At 44.7% G+C, this 19,605-nt stretch overlaps 7 protein-coding genes across 7 annotated transcripts; 3 read left to right on the top strand and 4 right to left on the bottom strand.

Annotated features, from left to right (window-relative positions):
- Positions 1 to 174: 174 nt before the first annotated feature.
- VTP01DRAFT_438 (uncharacterized protein) lies at positions 175 to 1,440 on the top strand (the record flags this gene model as incomplete). Its single annotated transcript, XM_069383055.1, has 3 exons — positions 175 to 495; positions 555 to 671; positions 739 to 1,440. 3 exons carry the CDS (start codon positions 175 to 177, stop codon positions 1,438 to 1,440), a joined length of 1,140 nt encoding a protein of 379 aa, XP_069244858.1.
- A 291-nt stretch (positions 1,441 to 1,731) lies between these two features.
- Positions 1,732 to 3,942, top strand: VTP01DRAFT_437 (uncharacterized protein; the record flags this gene model as incomplete). The annotated part of the gene is made up of 10 exons (XM_069383044.1): positions 1,732 to 1,913; positions 1,983 to 2,201; positions 2,271 to 2,359; positions 2,420 to 2,519; positions 2,574 to 2,867; positions 2,941 to 3,128; positions 3,192 to 3,265; positions 3,331 to 3,448; positions 3,510 to 3,578; positions 3,638 to 3,942. The coding sequence occupies 10 exons, from the start codon at positions 1,732 to 1,734 to the stop codon at positions 3,940 to 3,942; spliced, it is 1,638 nt and encodes a 545-aa protein (XP_069244857.1).
- An 82-nt stretch (positions 3,943 to 4,024) lies between these two features.
- On the bottom strand, positions 4,025 to 5,747 carry VTP01DRAFT_436 (uncharacterized protein; the record flags this gene model as incomplete). The annotated part of the gene is made up of 5 exons (XM_069383033.1): positions 4,025 to 4,866; positions 4,933 to 5,106; positions 5,165 to 5,189; positions 5,251 to 5,540; positions 5,600 to 5,747. The coding sequence occupies 5 exons, from the start codon at positions 5,745 to 5,747 to the stop codon at positions 4,025 to 4,027; spliced, it is 1,479 nt and encodes a 492-aa protein (XP_069244856.1).
- Positions 5,748 to 5,939: 192 nt separating this feature from the next.
- VTP01DRAFT_435 (uncharacterized protein) lies at positions 5,940 to 10,425 on the bottom strand (the record flags this gene model as incomplete). The annotated part of the gene is made up of 16 exons (XM_069383022.1): positions 5,940 to 5,952; positions 6,012 to 6,668; positions 6,726 to 7,239; positions 7,295 to 7,485; positions 7,548 to 7,970; positions 8,026 to 8,120; positions 8,177 to 8,619; positions 8,690 to 8,776; positions 8,828 to 8,969; positions 9,028 to 9,254; positions 9,311 to 9,594; positions 9,652 to 9,806; positions 9,868 to 9,997; positions 10,057 to 10,168; positions 10,235 to 10,243; positions 10,320 to 10,425. 16 exons carry the CDS (start codon positions 10,423 to 10,425, stop codon positions 5,940 to 5,942), a joined length of 3,588 nt encoding a protein of 1,195 aa, XP_069244855.1.
- Positions 10,426 to 13,000: 2,575 nt separating this feature from the next.
- Positions 13,001 to 14,459, top strand: VTP01DRAFT_434 (uncharacterized protein; the record flags this gene model as incomplete). Its single annotated transcript, XM_069383011.1, has 3 exons — positions 13,001 to 13,329; positions 13,389 to 13,584; positions 13,653 to 14,459. The coding sequence occupies 3 exons, from the start codon at positions 13,001 to 13,003 to the stop codon at positions 14,457 to 14,459; spliced, it is 1,332 nt and encodes a 443-aa protein (XP_069244854.1).
- Positions 14,460 to 14,866: 407 nt separating this feature from the next.
- VTP01DRAFT_433 (uncharacterized protein) lies at positions 14,867 to 16,430 on the bottom strand (the record flags this gene model as incomplete). Its single annotated transcript, XM_069383000.1, has 4 exons — positions 14,867 to 15,040; positions 15,115 to 15,806; positions 15,867 to 16,055; positions 16,121 to 16,430. The coding sequence occupies 4 exons, from the start codon at positions 16,428 to 16,430 to the stop codon at positions 14,867 to 14,869; spliced, it is 1,365 nt and encodes a 454-aa protein (XP_069244853.1).
- A 1,691-nt stretch (positions 16,431 to 18,121) lies between these two features.
- On the bottom strand, positions 18,122 to 18,776 carry VTP01DRAFT_432 (uncharacterized protein; the record flags this gene model as incomplete). The annotated part of the gene is made up of 2 exons (XM_069382989.1): positions 18,122 to 18,436; positions 18,504 to 18,776. 2 exons carry the CDS (start codon positions 18,774 to 18,776, stop codon positions 18,122 to 18,124), a joined length of 588 nt encoding a protein of 195 aa, XP_069244852.1.
- Positions 18,777 to 19,605: the final 829 nt, after the last annotated feature.

The following is a 19,605-nucleotide window of genomic DNA, read 5'->3' as shown; positions in this document are numbered from 1 at the left end:
GTCAACAATTGGGGACCGAACCTGGGTCGGGCAAATCCTTCGCATCTGGCTTTTTAAGCTTGTCGAATCACATTGTTGGAAAATAAAAAAAAATAACACATTTGAACGATCTTTCTATCCTCCTGTACCTTTTCTTCTTCCTCTCTTTTCCTCACTCCCTTTGCATTCTTCTCCATGGCGGTCGAAAAGCAGCCTAACATTGACGAGGCCGTTCAGCGAGGCTGGGAAATACCTGACTTTACCATCAAGGAGATCCGGGATGCTATACCCGCACACTGTTTCCGTCGTGACACGTTCCGTTCCTTTACATACGTCTTCCACGATGTCGCCATCATAGCCTTACTTGCCTATCTCGCTTCCTGGATCGATCACATCCCATCTTCCACTGCTCGTGTGCTTTTATGGCCGGTTTACTGGATCGCTCAGGGTGTCGTTGGTACTGGTGTTTGGGTAATTGGCCACGAATGCGGTCATCAAGCTTTTAGCCCCTCCAAGGTACTGCATACATCCAGACGACACGACAATATAGAATCTCTTACTAACCTGAGCTGTAGACTATCAACAACAGCGTCGGCATGGTGCTTCACTCCGCATTGTTGGTACCGTACCACTCCTGGAGAATTTCTCACTCTCGTCACCACAAGTCTACTGGACACATGTCAAAGGATCAGGTAAGGAGATAAAGTAAACAAAGTAATCAGGGCGCATCCCAGGGGCTGATCCGCTCCTACAATTTAGGTATTTTTGCCGGCCACCAGAAGCTCCCTCGGTTTGCCGCCACGAGACAAGGACCCGGAAGGCGATGGTCCTCACCATGTCTTTGAAGAGACTCCATTAGTCATGCTCTGGAATATGTTCGTGATGTTCGTTTTCGGCTGGCCCCTGTACCTCTTAGTCAATGTATCCGGTCAACCGTACCCTGGTTGGGCCTCGCATTTCAACCCTAACTGCGCTATCTTTGACAAGACCCAGTACTGGGATGTGATGCAGTCTACTGCCGGTGTCGCCACAATGATCAGCATTCTCGTGTACGCCGGTCAGGTCTTTGGCACCGTCGCCGTTATCAAGTTCTACTTGATCCCCTATCTGTTTGTCAACTTCTGGTTGGTCCTCATCACCTATCTCCAACACACCGATCCTGCTCTTCCCCACTACCGCGAGGGAGTCTGGAACTTCCAGCGCGGCGCTGCTTTGACTGTAGACCGCTCTTTTGGCATTCTTGACTATTTCCATCATCACATCGCCGACACGCACGTTGCCCATCACTTCTTCTCAACCATGCCACACTATCACGCTCAGGAAGCTACTCAACATATCAAGAAGGTCTTGGGCAAGCACTATCATTCCGACAACACCCCGATCGGCCTTGCCCTTTGGAGAGTCTGGCGCGAGTGCCGTTTCGTTGAGGATGACGGCGATGTCGTCTTTTACAAACATTAGAAAACTGCATTTTTTGATTTCTTTTTGTTTTTCCCTTTCTTTCTATTCCTTTGCATTTTATCAGGATTATTGTACTGTCCCTATTGAATCTTCACATTTGTGAGAGTAAACAGATATCTAGTTCCCACTACGGGTCCTCCAAATCGAAAAGCATCGATTAGAATACTTGCAATGACTGTTTGATAGTATGCCAGCAGGTGGTCATCCTATTTAAAGATTTAAAGCTAATGTCTTGCTTACTCTACGTTCCTGCATTCTGTTCTGGCTCTTTCCGACAAGCGTACAAAAGCTATGGGGGATCATGGCCTTACCGTCAACGATCGCGTGCAAGTGATCGATGATTGTGCCACGATACGCTTTATTGGACAAGTAGCGGGCACAAAGGGAGAATGGCTCGGTATAGAATGGGATGACCCTACTCGCGGTAAACATGACGGAACTCATCAAGGTGTCAGATACTTTGAATCGCACGGGTAAGTCGTTGACTTGAGCTGTCCGATGTATGCGATCGAGCCTCAACCTGCAAATGTTCTTGTTGAAAGCGGCCCAACGTGCAGCTCATTTATCAGATATCAATCCAACAAGGTACTCAGGGGTCGTCCGTTCCTGGATGCATTGAAAGACAAATACCTCGAGGACGATGGCATCTCTACGGAGACAGAATACGACGCCAAGAAAGACGTTGGACGCGTCACTTTTGGAGGCAACAGGAACATTGAAGTTGAAACAGTTGGTTTTGAGAAGATCCAGAGAATTCAAAGGTAACCGTAGACAAAAAACGGGGTAGCTATTGCAGTGCAGGCTCGTAACATTCATGTGCGGTCGCACAGACATCTGAATAAACTTCAAGTTGTCGGTTTGGCAAAAATGCAAATCGCGTCTGCAGGACCGGATGGTGCCATCACCGAACAAGGATTGAGCAAGTATCAGGTATACGGATTATCCTATACTTTGCAACTAACATGCTTTGAAATGGTAGGTATCCGCGACTTGGATCTATCATGCAATCTGCTCAAAAATTGGCAAGCAGTTGCGGATATTGCTCGGCAGCTTCCACATTTAAAAATTCTGCGCTTAAAGTAATGATTGATATTGCGTTTTGAAAGATGGGCGTTTCTAACATATGTTTACAGTCGATGCCGATTAGCGTCACCACCCGCCGACCACTCGTCTCTCCTCGTCGGCAGCAATTCGCCTTTTAGCGAACTGACAACTCTATCCTTGAAGAGCACTGCGACAAGCTGGGATGATATTTTGCGACTGGAACCATTACTTCCCAATCTCCAGGATCTACAAATAGGTGACAATGGTATTGAAAGTCTATCAAACGTGCATTCTGGACAGTTCAGAAATTTGAAATGCATTAATCTTGAGGATAATGCTATATCAACTTGGGACCAGGTTAACAACCTTGAACATTTGGAAAGGTTAGTATGACGTATATCTAGTGAGATTGGAAATAACAGACAAATAGAATTGATTAATCGACTTATCTATCAGTCTCGAAACGTTGTATCTCAATGGGAACCAGATATGCAATATCGGCCCTATCTCTAGAGACGGGTTTGCAAAGCTTCAAGTGTTGCGAGTAGACCGCAACCGAATCAATAACTGGAATAGCATCGACGTGCTTAATCAATTACCGTCACTGATTCATTTACGATGCAAAGGCAATCCAATATTTGAAGGTGAAAGACGGTACTCATCTTTATACTTTTGTATATCCTCTGACATTTGCGATCTTCTCGTAGGCCTGGCGCCTGAGACTGCATCTGCGCAAATCGTAGGTCGGATAAGACGAGCCCGAGTAATCAACGGAAACACAGTCAGTATGCAATATCATTGATAGAGGGAATAGATCAAAGGATCTGACCAAACCGATGTTTCCAGTTATCAGGCCGCGATCGCAGTGACTATGAGCGCTACTACATGAAGCTCTGTATTAAAGATGGTACTTCCAAGGAGGAAATTACGCGCTTGCATCCACGATACGAGGAGCTTTGTTCCAGTAAGTTTCCCTCAGGTCCATTCGGGCAACTTTGCACTCAAACCATTATTCTTTTTCAAAGTACACGGTGAACCAGACATTTCTGTCGAGAATAAAAAGCCTGCTGTGACGCTAAAAGATAGGCTCGTTGGTAAATCGGTATACGGTGTATCGTATTTTCAAGCTTGCTTAATTTCAATTTGCCATTAGGCATCACCATCACATCTAGAGCGATTTCATCCCTCGAGTCTTTTTTGAATACGCAGCGACTCGATGAATTGCCCAAGGTCACCAAGACTGTCGAGAAGCGTCTACTGACGACAATGCTTGTGCGAAATCTTAAGCATATCATCCAAAAGCTTTTCCAGATACCAGCATCGCAGCAGCAATTATACCTTATCCAACGATCGCCCTTAGACCTCGACAAAGTAATGATCATGGATATCTCGGACGATCTGCGAGATTTAAAGTTTTATGGAATTAGTGCTGGAGATGAGATTCTTGTTGTGGATTAAAACAAGCAAAAGAAAAAAATGTACAGTATGTGAGAAACAAGCGGAATCTATCGACATGCATTTGGTATCATAAAAGCAGGTTTTACCATTCCCTGCTTAGGTGGCGTTCGAGTGCCTGCACGTCGGCGCCAGAGGGACCGAGTAGTCGTCGTCGACCATGAGACCTCGTGATACTATCATCGCTATCGAGTAGCTTCATTTCTTCCTCGTCCATATCTTCTGGTTCGCCAACAAAGTGCTCGGATCCCATGATCGTATTCTGCGGGGCAGAAGGTTCCTGCATTACTATATCTCGTCCTTCCTGGAGTGCAATCATGGCATTCATGTGTGCCTCGGTAGCAGAAGCTGATGCTGGAGTTGAAAGCGTACTACCAGTGTATCGTCGTCGAGGATGCGACGCGGTGCTGTCCATGGAATTGTCTCTGTCAATGCTTGGAACGCGCAAGTTACGATCTTCGCCTTTCCATTTTCGCACTTCATCGATGATGCACCGTCGTAGTTCATCTTCATCCTGGATATATTCAAAGTCTTCAAAGTGGAAAGGTACGGGGCAGTCGATTTCATCGGCGGGATCACGCATGTCGCTAACGAACGCATGAGCAAGTGCTTCGTCGGCAGTGATGCGTTGGTGCGGATCCAAGTGCAACAGCTGCTTTAATAAATCGATGCCTTCCGGCGAGCAATTGGGGAACTGTGCACTAAAGTCGATAGGATTTCTGGGCGGCCGCTCTCCATTTTCGTCGCGCAGATTTTTGATGTAGTCAATAACCGCCTCGGATGCATTCTCGTCCCAAAATGAAGTATCCTCGGGTAGACCCAATATACCGACGATTTTGTGAAGCTGGTCGACGTAATCCTTGCCTTTGAAAAGGACTTTGCGACCGAGTAATTCGGCAAAAATGCAGCCAGCAGACCACATGTCAACTGTTATCAAGTATTGTTAGTCAAAAGGCGATTTCCGAGAACTTGAAATCAATGTCATGTACTTGCTTGCTTTATCGTAGCAGTTTAGACTCAGCATAATCTCTGGTGCACGATACCAGCGTGTCACCACATAGTGCGTCATATGCATTGCTCCTGAATCTGCTGAATATTTGGAGAATCCCCTTGCCATGCCAAAATCACAAATGCGTATGTTACAATTCTGATTAACCAAGATGTTTGCTGTGGATTCTAGTCAGTATTGCTCTGGATCTCTTCACTCATTAATCCCATCGTTTACCTGGTTTCAAATCGCGATGCAGTACCTATTAGGATCGTAGATGGTAAATGATCGTTATCCTCACTCTTTATCCACTTTGAACTTACATTTGCACTGTGGATATATTTAAGACCTGAAAAAATTTGATACATAAACCACTGGTAATGAACAGGCTCGAATTCCAACTTTGAATGGATTATGTCTGCCAGATTAGTGTCGCAGCAATCCTGAAACAGATATATTTCGTTGAAATTGTTATAGTCGACAATATCCATGGTTTTCAGGTTGATTATGCGCGGGTGCCCGTTAAAATGCTGCAACAGCTTGATCTCTCTCAAGCACCTCTTAGTGACAAGTTTCTTGTCAAAGATCCGAAAGCACTTTTTAATGGCCACGACTACAGGACAATGCAGTTGTAAGTCAATAGGGCAAACAGAAGGAACGGCTCTCAAGTACCATTGTTGTTTGTCAGATCGATGGCGCTGCATACAATTCCATACGAGCCTGACCCGACTTTGCGGATAATTTTGTACTTTGTATCAATAGTAAACTGCTCGCGACCACCGTGCAAAGCTACAGTGTAGTATGCATCGCGGACCGTCATTGCAGCGTGTTGGGCGAGGGAACTGGAAGGAAAAATGCTGGTCCTGGCAAACACCAACGGAGTTGCTGCTCAATTTGGAAACTTACGCTCAGTGACAGGGACCCGGATTTTACTGTTTATTGAAAACAAGAAGAAAGCAACAATACTATGTAGGAACAATAGATTAAATATATGTATATAAAAAGCGGTGGCTTATGCGTAAAATCTAATGCATTCATGTGAGCATATACTCTTCGTATATATGTATATCCTCGAGCTACTTACTTTTTGTTTATGAGATATATTAACAAATTCACGTTCACTTTGACCATGCCATCCAGCACTTTCATAGTTTGTACACCTTCAAACTGGGTCTGCAGCAGCTCCTCGTAGCGCATGTCGACCTGGACTGACTGGATACTCCATTTCGAGTAACTTCCTTCGATAGTGACGATGCCAACTTGGTCCATAGACAAGATAATAGATATCTTGTCAAACAGCTTTGGCGAGATATTTTCGATATCCAGCAAAATTCCGCGTTCATGCAGCTGCTTGGCTGTGTACTTGAACGATCCAAACTTAGGTTCGAGTCCCTGCTTTTTCAGTCGTTTCACGTGGAAATACTGGCGAGTAAACGGCAAGCCGTATCGGGGTCTCTGACCACGCTTATTTGCCATTTTGGTCATGCACTGCGTTAAATATCCTTCGTACTGCTCCCGTTGCTCTGTCAGATATTGTTGCTTCTGCTTGAGGTATACGAGCGTCAGACGCACTCGGCTTATTTCGGCGTCGCGCATCGATCGTCTCGTGTTCTTTCCAGTAATATCACGCGCAATCATATTGATGATGTGTTGATAGTTGTCGTCAGCGGGTATAAGGTGTACTCCAGTGAGGTAGGATAAAACACGGTTGGTAATCTTTTTCAGCGTATAAAAGTTGAGGCTAAACGTAATGGAGCTGTTAGTAAAGGATGTGATGAAAAATAGAACGGAGACCAACCTCTTGAGGTCCAAAGCGGGATCCGATTGACCAAGTTTGATGAATCTACGTTTGGCTGCAATACCCTCTTTGCTATCTGGAAACTCTGCTTCCTTGAATGTGTTCCACTCTCGTTCGGTTTGGGCTGTGACCGGCGCTTGAAGAATCTCTCGCAGCGATGATCCACTCTGCAATTTGAGGATATAGATAACTAGGCGTTTTGCATCCACGAGCAGCTGTTGCTGCTGCGCTGCAGGATCCATTGGCATATCCTCTGAAGGTTGGTTCAAAGTCAAGCACAGCATGGAGTCAGGCAGTTCCAAGGATGGATGATAGGGTGAAGGACCTAGTTGCTGGATAATACCACGCAAGAGGCCTTTCTCGTCTGGGTCCAGATCATCCAAGCTTGTTTCGATCGCGTAGTGAAGATGGAAAAGCTCGTACGGTGAGATGTATACGATGGGCTTGTGAGTACTGATATGATCATTCATGTCATGCATATCGAAGTATGTCTCTGGCTCCTCCACATTTGTTACTTTGCAGTTTGTCAGTAAAGATACAGAATGAACGTGTAAACATAAGAAACTTACACTCCATGAACCAGTCAGAAAATACTTGGGCAGATTCCAGGACAAAATCGTTGAGCGGTGCAAGGAACAGATCATTGTCATCAAATACTTTCCCGCTTGAGATCTGTTGCAGCATCTTGGCGATCTCTGCGAGGTTCTTTCGTTGTACAGGAAGCACTATAGCATCAATGACATCGTATTGCTCTGGTGCGCTGTTAATCGAATACGTTAGCATTTCTCAAAAATTGATTAATTGCTGTAACTCTTGACTTACACAATGGCAGGATTCAAGTATCGGTAATAAATAAAATGGCCTATGATGCGAAGGATGCTTTCTTGAGGCTCGTTTGGAAATGCTTCTTCCATAGCTAATCGAAGCTTGCGTGCAATGATACGCACACCGTATGGCACATCATCAACATTCTCGGTGATCACCATCAAAAATTGCATTGTTATCTCTCGCAAATGCCGCAGATGAAGAACAAAGGTGTCTCGCACCTCAGGGTCGTTCAAGGCTTCTTGGACAGTTGCAGCATGCCGGCGCTTTGATGGCCGACCTGTGCGTGATTCCTCGTCATTGATGGCCTTGTGATAGATAGCCACGGGGTCCGTCTCCAGGTCCAAGTATTCATTTTCGACGATATTCTTTACCAACGGACTGAGCATCTTGCGGAAAAACATTCTTTCTTTGGCACCTCTATTTGCAAACATTGGATAAGCACCTTAAACAGCGCGATGGATATCCTGCTTACCGGTTAGTCTGGACAATTAACTTCATAAATATATAGTTGCTTCGCATAAACTCTTGCGTGCTTTCCACAAGTGCAACTTCCTCATCAATGCAGCACTGGATGTAGTGAGTTAGCATTTCATCACCAGCTGTGGTAGTAGCAAAATACTCACCCGGCAAAGGTTAATGAGTAGATACTCTTCGCGAGCATTGGTTGCATATCCAAACAACGTGAGGATGGTAGCTTCTATCAGTCTCGTATTGACAAACTCTCCCAAATCGTGACGGCCTGTGAGGGAAAGCAAGCGCGCCAGGTATGCTGGTTCTGTCTGTAATAGATAGATGAGACGTTGGTAGAGATCCAATCGTTTACGGCTTTCTTTGTCGATGCCTCGCAAAGAGTATGGATTGTGGTTGAGGCTGTTGGAAGCCAGCTCCGACATGCGACGGTGCTGCTGCTTCTTTTTGAATGCGCTGCTGTTTCTCACTACCTCATCGATGGTAATGGCGTTGCGCAGGAAAAGCCCGATTTGTATGTCCAGTGCATTCACGTGGTTATCCATTTCATTGTTATCCCGGATGAGCTGGATAACTTGTTGACGCATTTCTTCCAGGGCTACAACGGTTGGGAAGACGGTTATATCTGTGTTATCAAAGATCTCGAAATCGTTTCTCATTTTTCTTACCAAGCTCCTTGTCGAAATCGAGATCACTGTCATCCAAAAGATGGATAAAGTTCTTGACTGTCCCAATAGAAGGATTGCTGTCCGTGGCTGCGTTGCGTCAGTTGAGTATTTTGGAATATTTTCCGATATTCTACTTACTCAGTTTTCGGTAAGCGTTGCCAAGTATCTTGTTCTTTATGAAGTTTTGGACCTTGACGACCTTATCGATATTGGCATGATAGTATGCAAGAGTTCTCTGGTATCTCATTCTCGCCAAGCAACCTCGAATGGCACTTTGGAGCTGAACGTATATCAGTACAAACTATGATATAGCAGTCTATTCATATGGAGTCTTATACCTGTGTCACCCATTCTTCTGGAGCTTCAAAAGTAATATCCTTGCCATCAAATTCTCGCCGCATATGACGTCCTCGTGCCTGAGCTTGAATAGGTGAAGCATGTGACACAAAGTATGTAGCTTTTTGATCTTTCCACTGCTTATATTCTTTACGAGCCAACCATCCTCGTACTTGAGCCTGGCAGGCAGCAAGTTCATGTAAATGATCGTTCCAGTAGGCCTCTAGTCCTATTTTAGAACGAGTTATGAATTACGAACAAGTCAGAATACTTAAAGTAGCTTACTTTGTTCGTCGTTCATTTCTTCTTGCAGTTCAGCCTCGCTGTCCTCGTCTTCTTCAATAATTAAATCAGGAGTTGTAGGCCCATCTCGAGAAAAGTCAAATTCCTCGTCGAAGTCCTCATTCAATTCTCTTCGAAGCGAAGATCCAACGTTCATAAAGTTCGGCATGACTACTCCGGAAGAGTCGAGTGTCTTTTGCGTAGCCCGCAATTCTTCGTTTGTGAATTGTAATTGACCAAACAAGTTCTTGATACTTGGTGCCATATTCCTCCGTGCAAGCAGGTGACTAGTTTTTTCTCGATAAATGTTCTTTTGCATATGAAGAAACTATGTCTCCAATTACCTTAGTGCGTGGATGCAGTAAATGACCTTAGGAATGTTCTTCTTTTCGTACAAGTCGGTCAGCTCAAACCAAAAGATTTGTGGTAAGCGTACTACGCGCAGCGCTTCAAAGAAGTAATTGATGTTGTCTGAGTGCCTAAACTGGAGCTTGGAACCCTACCGAAAAAAGGTTTAAGCGACATCGTGTCAAGGATATCTAGTTGATCCAAAATTATACCATAAAGATCTTTCGCACGACGCCTTGAGTGAACCAAGCTGCAAGCTTAGCGAGGATAATACCGTTTCTCATCGTTTCTTCCAATTTAATGATTGGGTCGATTTCTTCTTGCAAACAATCCTCGATCCATCTGCAAACGAAGCATTAACAATGTTAATTGAGGATATCAGATCATATCCGGAAACATACTCTTTAGCCTCGCCAATGTGACAAAGATACTCGTATGCCTGCAGAGTATTACGTTGTTTGTCCATCCATTGGCTGGTTGTGAGACGATCGTCCTTTTGAAGTCGGATGCGCCCTACAGAAAAGCATTAATGAACCATACTCACAGATAGCCGAAATCTGATGAAAATCTTGCTCTAACCTTGCATGCCTATATATCGTAATAGTCCCCGCTCATAGGTTAGGAAATGCAATAGATAACGTAGATTTTTTTCCGATGAACGTACCAACAACATCTTCTGCATCCTCTGTGATTGTAGGGATATGCAAATCCGAAAGTCCTTTATTGCCCGCTATCACCGAGAGCTGTTTCAATGGCGTATTGCTTGCCATATCAGAAAATATATAGGGATAGCAGTAAAGAGTGGAGAGATGTGAAAATATGAAAGGGGAAAAGAGGTAGGAAGAAAAACAATAGCAAAAGAAGGTAAAGACAATAGCCTGAGAAACGATATTCAGCAGGGTCTGCCGAATATGGATATGTCGTAAACAAAAAATTACGAGCAGACCAGTTGAAACGATTTCCATGTCGCCTAGAGCTTGCATTCCTCGCATTATCCTACATCAAGCATAATGTTCGGCTTTTAAAAGATTATTTAAACTGTCCTTGTTAATGGATAGCCATGGAAGATGTTACGCACAGCGTAGTAGGACAGAGTAAGTGTCTACTTACTGTTCAGACTCAACAAATGATCAGCACAGACACAAATATGGAAATTCGCTTTGCCTGCTTATCGGGCTTTCTACAATGCTGCGTACTTTCTATAGTCTGGTGTTACACCAGCCCTCGACTGCCTTTGGTATGTCCCGTCGCATGCTGTTCATACGAGGATGCACTATGGACTTATTCTAGTGAATATGTGATATCGAGTAATTGATAACATCGCTGAAGAAAAAGGTAAATGTAGGCACCTATCAATGACTTTGGCAGATATTCGCGCAAACAAGTTATAAAGTGAGGTTTATATTAGTTCCGGATCATTCAATCGTTCTCCCTTGGAGGAGGATTGCTTCAATGTTTACCTTCATACGTATATTTATCAGTCTTTGCTAAACGTCGATATCTCTAATTGCTCCAAATACTTTGTCTTCAAGGAATGTACTCCGGAGACGACGTTCAATCTTCGCAACGCACTTTTGCTAAAATTGCTTTTAAATGGGGGATGGAAGACCACTTTCGGTATCGATATTGTGGTAATGATCTGCCTTCACCATCTATAAATCATATTGCCAATGTTCTCCTTGTCAGGTTCGCTTGGGCATTTCCACGAGTTCTTTTCCAGTGTTGCAAATACTCCTCTGCATCAACGACACAGGACGTTGCAATTGTTATGTTGATTTGCTCCATGTCATCGTATCAACTTTAGCTAGAGCATGTTGCTTTATCTAGCGAATAAATTAATGTTTGAAGGTCGAGCCTTGCTGTTCTATCCACAAAGAGTTTGTCGCTTTGTAGGATTCAAAGATTGTGGCCTTTCCCTTTTCCGTTTGCTACTTTGTTTTACTTTGCGCAGTCATTGCATCGTCCATTAGTCTTACGTTTGCCACAGGAATCCTGTCGCTAGAACTGGAGCAATAGTCTATAACAGCATAATAGTATGCGAAGCTCCATAGATTTTCATGCTATCCTACTAAAAGTGTGAGGTAATCTGAAAAACAAGATCATTCCATTCATCAGCCATGGAGAGACTTCTCTCTATTATTACCTGGCAACTTTCCTGGAAGGTGTTGTGTCAACTAACTACCAAAAGAAATAAAGTGCTAAGCAATTTTTTTTTCGCGAGCATCGGTCAGTATAGATCGGAAATTCGGCGAGCACTGTGCTTGTAGGTACGATAGATGCAAACCCACCGAAGACCTAAGGTTTATGAAGGTCAATCGAGTTTAATGTACAATATGGCTTTCCCAAAGCTCCATAGGTTAAGGCGGACAAGCGAACAACCGCAGATAGCTATTTTTGGACTTGCATCCAGTTGCTTACTTCATCTGGATCAAACAAAAAGTTTTGCCGTCAAGGAGTCTGGATAACAAAGCTGGGATATGTAGACTCTCTTTTCGAGACTTTTACCCGTCGTGATCTGTTAAACGAGGATATTGTAAAAGTAGCCAGATCTTGAAATCGAAAGTATCTTCATATGAACCCTGAAAAATTTGTGACGTGTCCACAGCAGAAAAAGTGGCATGTGGAGTGAAAACCCGACGCAGTTCCCAAACATGGAATCTTGTTCCTTAAGCAGCATAGCGCGACGGGCCAAATCTTATCATATCTTTATCGAATCAAATAGAAGAAACTGTCGCCGCTCCTCTTTTGAAGACCTAATAATCGGCTGCACGGAGACGTGGTCTTTTGGAGTATCCGAACTGGCGGACGAGATATACTTCATCCTCCTACTGCACGAAATACGTAAACATAAGCTTGGCTTAATTGGCTTCTATGTCATCTTCGATTAAATTTCCATCATCTTACCGAGAAGCTAGAAGATTTGCAGGTGGCCCTGGCGACAGAAAGAACGTTTTACCGCCAGTATAAGATCTCATCCCGCTCTGTCCCCGACTGCCGGCGTTACAGCTCCAATATCATCGAAACTAGTCCTGGCTCCTCTCTCGCCTTATCCACAAACTCGGTTACCGTGGAGGCGGGTTGTCAAGGAGGCTATCACTGTGGAGATATTGGACTTTCTTGTGCTTTTTGTACTTCCTAGCCTGGCACGTTTTGTTCTGCTCCCGCTGGTGTCCCGAATCCCGGCTTTCACGCTTTGACTTGATTGGCCTTGGGCGTGAGAAATTTTTCACCAAACAGGTAATAGCCAACACATGCTCATGCACAGCCTTTGTCTCCGGTGTGCTCTTGTTTCCTGATTCCATTCTCTGATTCCAATCTTTATTCTACTTTAAAGTGATTTAGTCGATGCCCTGCGAAAGTGTGCCTCCAGCAGGTCCTAGCTCACTGAGACACTTTGGCACAAGTCTTCAGGATGCCGCAACGGTCGACGTTGCGAACAAGATTGCGGCAATCGATGTGGACGCTGACGAAGAAATGGGCGAAGACGAAGCAGAGGCCGCCGCAAGCTCTGAGGATACTCAACATGCAGCCTCGAAACCACCCCGGCCAGAGCCACCGAAAGCTTTATTTTTGAACTTTACGTCAGATTTGCTGCCTCACTCCTCGACACGAAAGAAGAGCAAACAAAAGAAGCAGACAGCTTACAAAGTGAACGGTGTGAATATCCTGAATAGGTAGAAAAAAGATGCATTCAATCGTGTCTTTGATAGGCACTAAATGTGCTATCTCGTAGAAATGACCTTGATAGCAAGACTGTTATCGAACGAATCCAACGTCGACGTGAAAACCACAATCACGTCGAAAGACGCAGACGCGATAATATCAATAATACCATCTTGGAGCTTTCACGCATTGTTCCTAATGCGCTTCAGTCAGGCGAGAAGCCCAACAAGGGTAAAATCTTAAAATTGGCATTAAATCATATTCAGGCAAGTACAACGGTGTACGTGATTGGTTCCAGACCATGCCAGCTGACTCTTTCGGCCCTCTTCTACAGGAGCTTCAAAGCGAAAATCAGCGACTACGACAAGCGCTAGAGATGTACACAAATAATTCAAATCAACCGCAGCAACAACCTCAACAGCAACAGCAACAGCAACAACAACAACAACAACAACCAGTCGCATCAACGCACACGTCCGCGCCGGCTATATTATCCCAACCAACGCAACCATCGTACAATGTAATTCATCCACCCGTATCATCGAGCAATAACGCGACGACAACTGATGGATTGAGTCATCCTGATGCTGCTGCGACGGCCATCAAAAGTTCCCATACATCTCTTTCCAGTCACGCATCTCCGTCAGCTCCCAGCTCGCCTGCTCATTTATCGCATCCAGGCATGTTCCCCGGACCGTCGTCATCGCGATCTCCTCAACGAAGTTCATCTGTTCCTTCCTCACCACAAAATAGGCCGACAAAATCGACCATGATGGTCATGCCCAGTCCGCCGCTGACACTTCCGCCGCAGATGCCCTTTAATGCTCCGCCCAGCAACCCCAATCAACACCAGCAGCATCGACCGCACCACCAACATCATCATTCGGCGCCGTATCCTGGATATTACCCACCTTATCATCATTCCACTAGCTCATATTTCCAGCCCGTTCCCATCCAGCACGTGCCAGAACTGGATGGACACCGATCTTCCTCATCCTCCTCGTCATCTGCTGCATCCTCGCCAGCGCCTATGCTGCGCCCGATCTTACCTTCACCCACGTCCAAGCCATTACCTTCAGGGCCGTCGCCCTTTAGAATGGGCAAATTTGAGAAAGTTTATAGTAGCACATGCCGTTACTAAGCAATGCATTCCCCCACGCACATGTACCTTACTTGTTTTGCTGTTGTTTACCACTGTTCCAATCCAATTTTGCGTTACAAATAATAAACAAAGCACAAAAAGGTAAATATTCCCGCCTTTTTGGACTCTTCCCTTGGACGTGCCAGATGCAGATTCTATTATCTTTTTTCCAAAATATATGTAAAAGGTATGTATACACGAAGTAGACGGCGATGGCGCATTGGACATATGTCCAACAATGAAGGATTGAAATACGAAAGAAAGAAAGAAAAAGAACAAAGAAAATACGCATAAAAAAGAAAAAGAAAGAAAAGAGAGGAAGAAGGATGGGCTTGGGTGGGTTTCTTGATGAGGGAGTATTGAAGGTTGTTGTGAATGAAAGAGTCAATGTTGTATGTATGCAGGAATTATGCAACAGTAGGAAGGTTCATTGCAGCTCGGAAACCGCGAATTTTTTGGCATTCTTCTTTCAAGTTGTCCGCTCGAGGCGAGTCCCATTCGTCGGTAGCAATAAATTGACGAGCATATCGGAGACACAGCTCTTCTCGGAAATTGCTGTATAGTTTCCGGTTGTATTGCCGCTGCAAGAAACGATGATGTGCGTCAGAATCTGCTGTCTTTCCTTTTTTAGCATCAGTTGTTATCCAAATCTTACCTCCTTTCGACGCGTTTCTTCGGGGTATTGATGAGTCTGATGGATTAAAAAGTCTTCTGGAAGGACCCAATAATCAATGCCAGAGAGGAAAATTTCATACAGACAAGCAGCCTTGTTTGCGCCGTAGCCAATGAATCTTTCGTCACACCAAGGAGTGCCGTCCTTCTTATAGATGATGTATGGTTCGTAGGAGAAGTTGTAGTCAGTGACCTTGTACAGTTCCGAAGATTCGTACCATTTCGTGTAGTTCGTTGAACCGTGACCCTTCAGCCAGGATTTGTGGAACATGTCGAGCTTTCCTGCATTCACTTCTTGAAGCAAGTCCGCCTTGCTAGTCGGGAATGTCCGCCAATCGAGACCATCGTCGCCGTACACATATTCGAATGCAGGGACCACCAGCGCGGCTTTACCCGATGCGAGCATTGACATGATCTCTGGGTTGCTGCGAATTCTCTGGCGGAAATCAGTGCACAAGTGGAAGTCGACATCCAACATCATGATGTAATCCGTGCGAGAAAAGAACTTTGCAACGTTTCGCCACATGTTGAATTGTCGGTCAAAATTGTCAACGATCAGGTGGATATCTACGTAGTCCTGCATATCAAGGTTGTTGGCGTAAACTGCATGTAATTCATCCATGACCTCGTCCTTTGTATCGTCGTCGTTAATGTGGATCGCAGCGGAGATAGGGCCTATTCAGATACTGAGATACGTGTACCATTACACAACATATTTCCCAATCGTACACATACCCTTGTAGTGACTAGCCAATCTGCTCAAGACATTGAAACGGTTCCTGGTTACCAAGGTTGCCATTGTGATATCTTCCTTGTCTGGCGTCACCTTGGCGCGACGATAGTATGGTGTGAGGTTGGCAGGACCCAAGGCATCTGCAAAGATCTTTGATAATACATAGTGCTTTGGCATCGATTCTGTCACGCCTAAGATAGAATGCGTCAACGTTGACTGCAGAAAAGCCGCTGTATATTCCCAAAAACAAGCGTACCGTTATCGTCCACCCAAGTCACCGTTTGTTTCTTGGAGGTGGTTACATCCTTTACGAGTAGGTCAGGTTCTTCAACGGGTGTACCAGGCGGCGGCCAGATCTGCTCAGGATCCTGCGGTCGCTGGGGAATGACGAACTCTTCATCGCCGCGCGGGTAGATGGGATTGGACTCGCCAGTCAATGCCGAGCGATCAGAGTGGTGCGAGGAGTAGAAGTGCTGGACAGTAAAGACGATCGAAAGGGCAGCGTAGAGGACGAGGAAATATCGGACACCTTTGGAGCATGACTGTGACAAGTCTAACCGCATCATTCTTTGTTGTTTTTGCAACAACTAAAATGTAAAAGAAAAGAAGGAAGATGAAGAGTAATCTATTTTTTTACAGCTGCAGTACGTATCAGGAATGGACTCGAACCGGTCGGGATGGACGCAATCCAAAAAAAAAACCTAGCGGACTTGTGTCAATGAATTGCAAGTGGACCGGGAGAACAGCCTCTCTCCGTCCGATAAAGAAAAGGAAACATGATAGCAACGCACCGTTGTGGGCCGAAGCCTTCTCACGGCCTCACGCAAAGGTTATTCTAGGAGACGGCTTAGTGGTGTCTCAGGGCTTACACAGCACGTAAAAGGTTCAAACATGTAAAAAAACAAGAAACACTGCACGTTGCACAAACCACTCTTCGTAATGAAAAATTTGTTCTGATGAAGGACAAATGCAACAGTGATTGCCGAGTACCTTTGTCTCGAACATCGGGGCCTAGTTCCATTACGTTTTCTCTTTACTTTTTCATACACATTCCTTTAATCAAGCAACTGTAGCATTGATGTGTTAAAATTTAGCGATGAGACCAAAAACAGTGCGTCTAAATATAGAATCCATCACTAGAACAACACTGTGTCGCCTTGATCACACTACAGTGCCGCGTCAACCGTTCCTCGTCTGCGGAACAGCGGTCACTTGCTCCCGAGCAATGAACTCTTATCGATGCTTCTACTGCAAATTCGGGATGGCTGAGCGGGACGATATGGTGGAGCGTCCATGCAGCAACGCTGGTCACATCCGCCGCAAAACCAATGCAACAGGGGGCACAATGCAGGCTTTCCATGGGCGAGGAAAACAAAGGGGATACTTGATCAAGCATGAACCTTGCGCTACATTATCCTCCAATTGGATGCCTTAGACAACGCACATTCCATGCTGGGCGTTGACGTCCTTTGCGCCCATATGCAGTCTTCTACACTGCTTATGAGATGGGATAACAAGTTTCGCATACGTTGACCATGTGTTAATATAAATGTTTCACACATCTGGTATTCTTGCGATCTGGTACTATCTACATGTGGCAACAAGGCCTTTCCTATTCAGGTTAGAGATGATCGCGTAATTGTTTACAGGTAGTAAAAGACACTCAGGGAAGTACGTATCCTTCAGTGCATAACTTGCAAGGCTTTGTGACGCCACCAGACGGCATTCAAATCATTGGCGCCTAATATGAAAATATCCTTAACTGGTTATTTTGCTCGCTACATTGTTTTCCCAGCAGATGCCATTATGCACGAGGCTATATTTTCTATTATTTTTTGCTCTAATAAAAGCTGAAAATAATGGTATGTATCATGTTGGCCGCTCTTGCAACGAAGAAGTGCATTTATGGATGAAAATCAGTCATCCTTGGCAATACTTTAAAGTGGTAGGACGTCAAGTCAAGCGATCACCTGGATTGCTTTCCTTAATGCAGCTATTGGAAGTTCGGCATACTCAGCTAATATGCACGTGGAAACCTATGTGAACATGGCACTTGTCCATCTAGGGACGACATCAAGAGAATGTAGACGGAGATAAACCGAAGTAGCATTGGCAAGAGTAATTCTCGCGTTACGATATCTGCAATCAAATGTATTTGACGACGTCTTGTGTATGTATGAGTATCTATAATGCACCAATCTACAAGTAGAATATACATCTTACGGCCATGCTGGCTGACCGAGAACGGCTTTGTTATCTACTGAACTTTCTTCTCTTCTAGGACAGTTTGATGAGCAACATGCGGTACTTTGGTTTGTGACCCAACGTATCGCTCGATAGGTTCAAAGGCCTTGTCGACCAAATGCTCCACGGGCTCATCAAAGATATATGGCAAGAACGGAATTACAGCCAAGCCCATGGCAGTCGGTCCCCACGTGCTCTTAGAATGCTTGAAGATGCTTTTGGCGCTATACTTGACTACAGAGTGAATGGTCATCATTGGAAACGCCATAGATGCTAATGCCTGGAAGATGCCACGCTTGACGACCATGGTTCCAACTGCAGCTTCATCCTGCAGCAATAATTCGAGGTGAATACAAATATTCGTATTGGCGACCGTATCCCCCTTCGTCTCATACCTTGCCGGCTTTAACAGCCTTGTACCCTTCATATCCTACATCCAAACCAAGATATGCCCAGCTGACACCGTATGCTGCCTTCACTACAAGTGGCGAAACGATCGGACGAAATGCCTCCCCAACGTCGCTGGTATAGGCAAGATATCTCGAGGAAGCCGCCAAAGCTGTCTTTAGGCGAGCGCCGTAGGCAAGGTATCGTGCCTTGGTGTCAATGGTGTCGACATTGCCTTCTTCAAATCGCTCGACAAGCGATTCCCTTTCACCTTTTGACATTACTGCTGGAAGAAAAAGTGCTGCGACGGTTTTCCGACAATGATCGACGGTTCAATGTGCTCCAATTTTGATCACAGAAGAACCCCGTCGGGGATGACATTTGAGTCAATTGAATCTCGGAGCCTACTTCGCCGAACTTCGCACCTCGATTGCATGAGGTATTTTCTATGAAGCTCTTCATGAGGTCGTCTGGAAATCAATTTCATAGCAGTATTCGATATTTATACAGTTAATACCGAATCCATGCAATAACTGTCATGTACATTTTATCAACCAGCTACTTGTTATAAACAAATTTCGAAAGCTATCAAGCTACCATTGCTCTAGCTTTGCTGTTTGCTAGGTCTGGAAGATAGGCGAACGCAGCTATGCAAGTCATCAGTGCTCGCTATATCTACATAAAGTGTGATATTGTTACAGGCATATCAATTAGGTCAAAACGCATTGTTACATATGCTTCAAATAATCTTGATAGACCGTCGATTCTTCTTCGAAGAAGCATTCTTATGTAAATCGAGCAAGAACCAGCTGAGCAAGTTTGAATCGGTGGTAGAAGACTTCAAAAAAGGAGATCAGTGTCAGGATATATTGGAAAGCGCTCTCTCTGCGAATCCCCATTTGTATCCACCTTGCCTGTTCAAATTGCTTCGGGAAGAGAAAAGAGTTTTATCTGGAATGATCAGTCAGAAAAAACGGTGAGTACACTGAAATGTTCAGGAGTTTGTAAAGCACAAGCATACGAAGGTTTATGGAATTCTAATAGCATTATGTCTATTCAATATAAATTCTGATCACCCGTACGAACTAATCGAAGTCGCTGCTCTCGTTT

This window comes from Rhizomucor pusillus (genome assembly GCF_041956525.1).
Source record: "Rhizomucor pusillus strain CBS 183.67 unplaced genomic scaffold VTP01scaffold_1, whole genome shotgun sequence".
NCBI lineage: Eukaryota > Fungi > Mucoromycota > Mucoromycetes > Mucorales > Lichtheimiaceae > Rhizomucor > Rhizomucor pusillus.
This window is presented reverse-complemented; position numbering and strand designations above follow the sequence as displayed.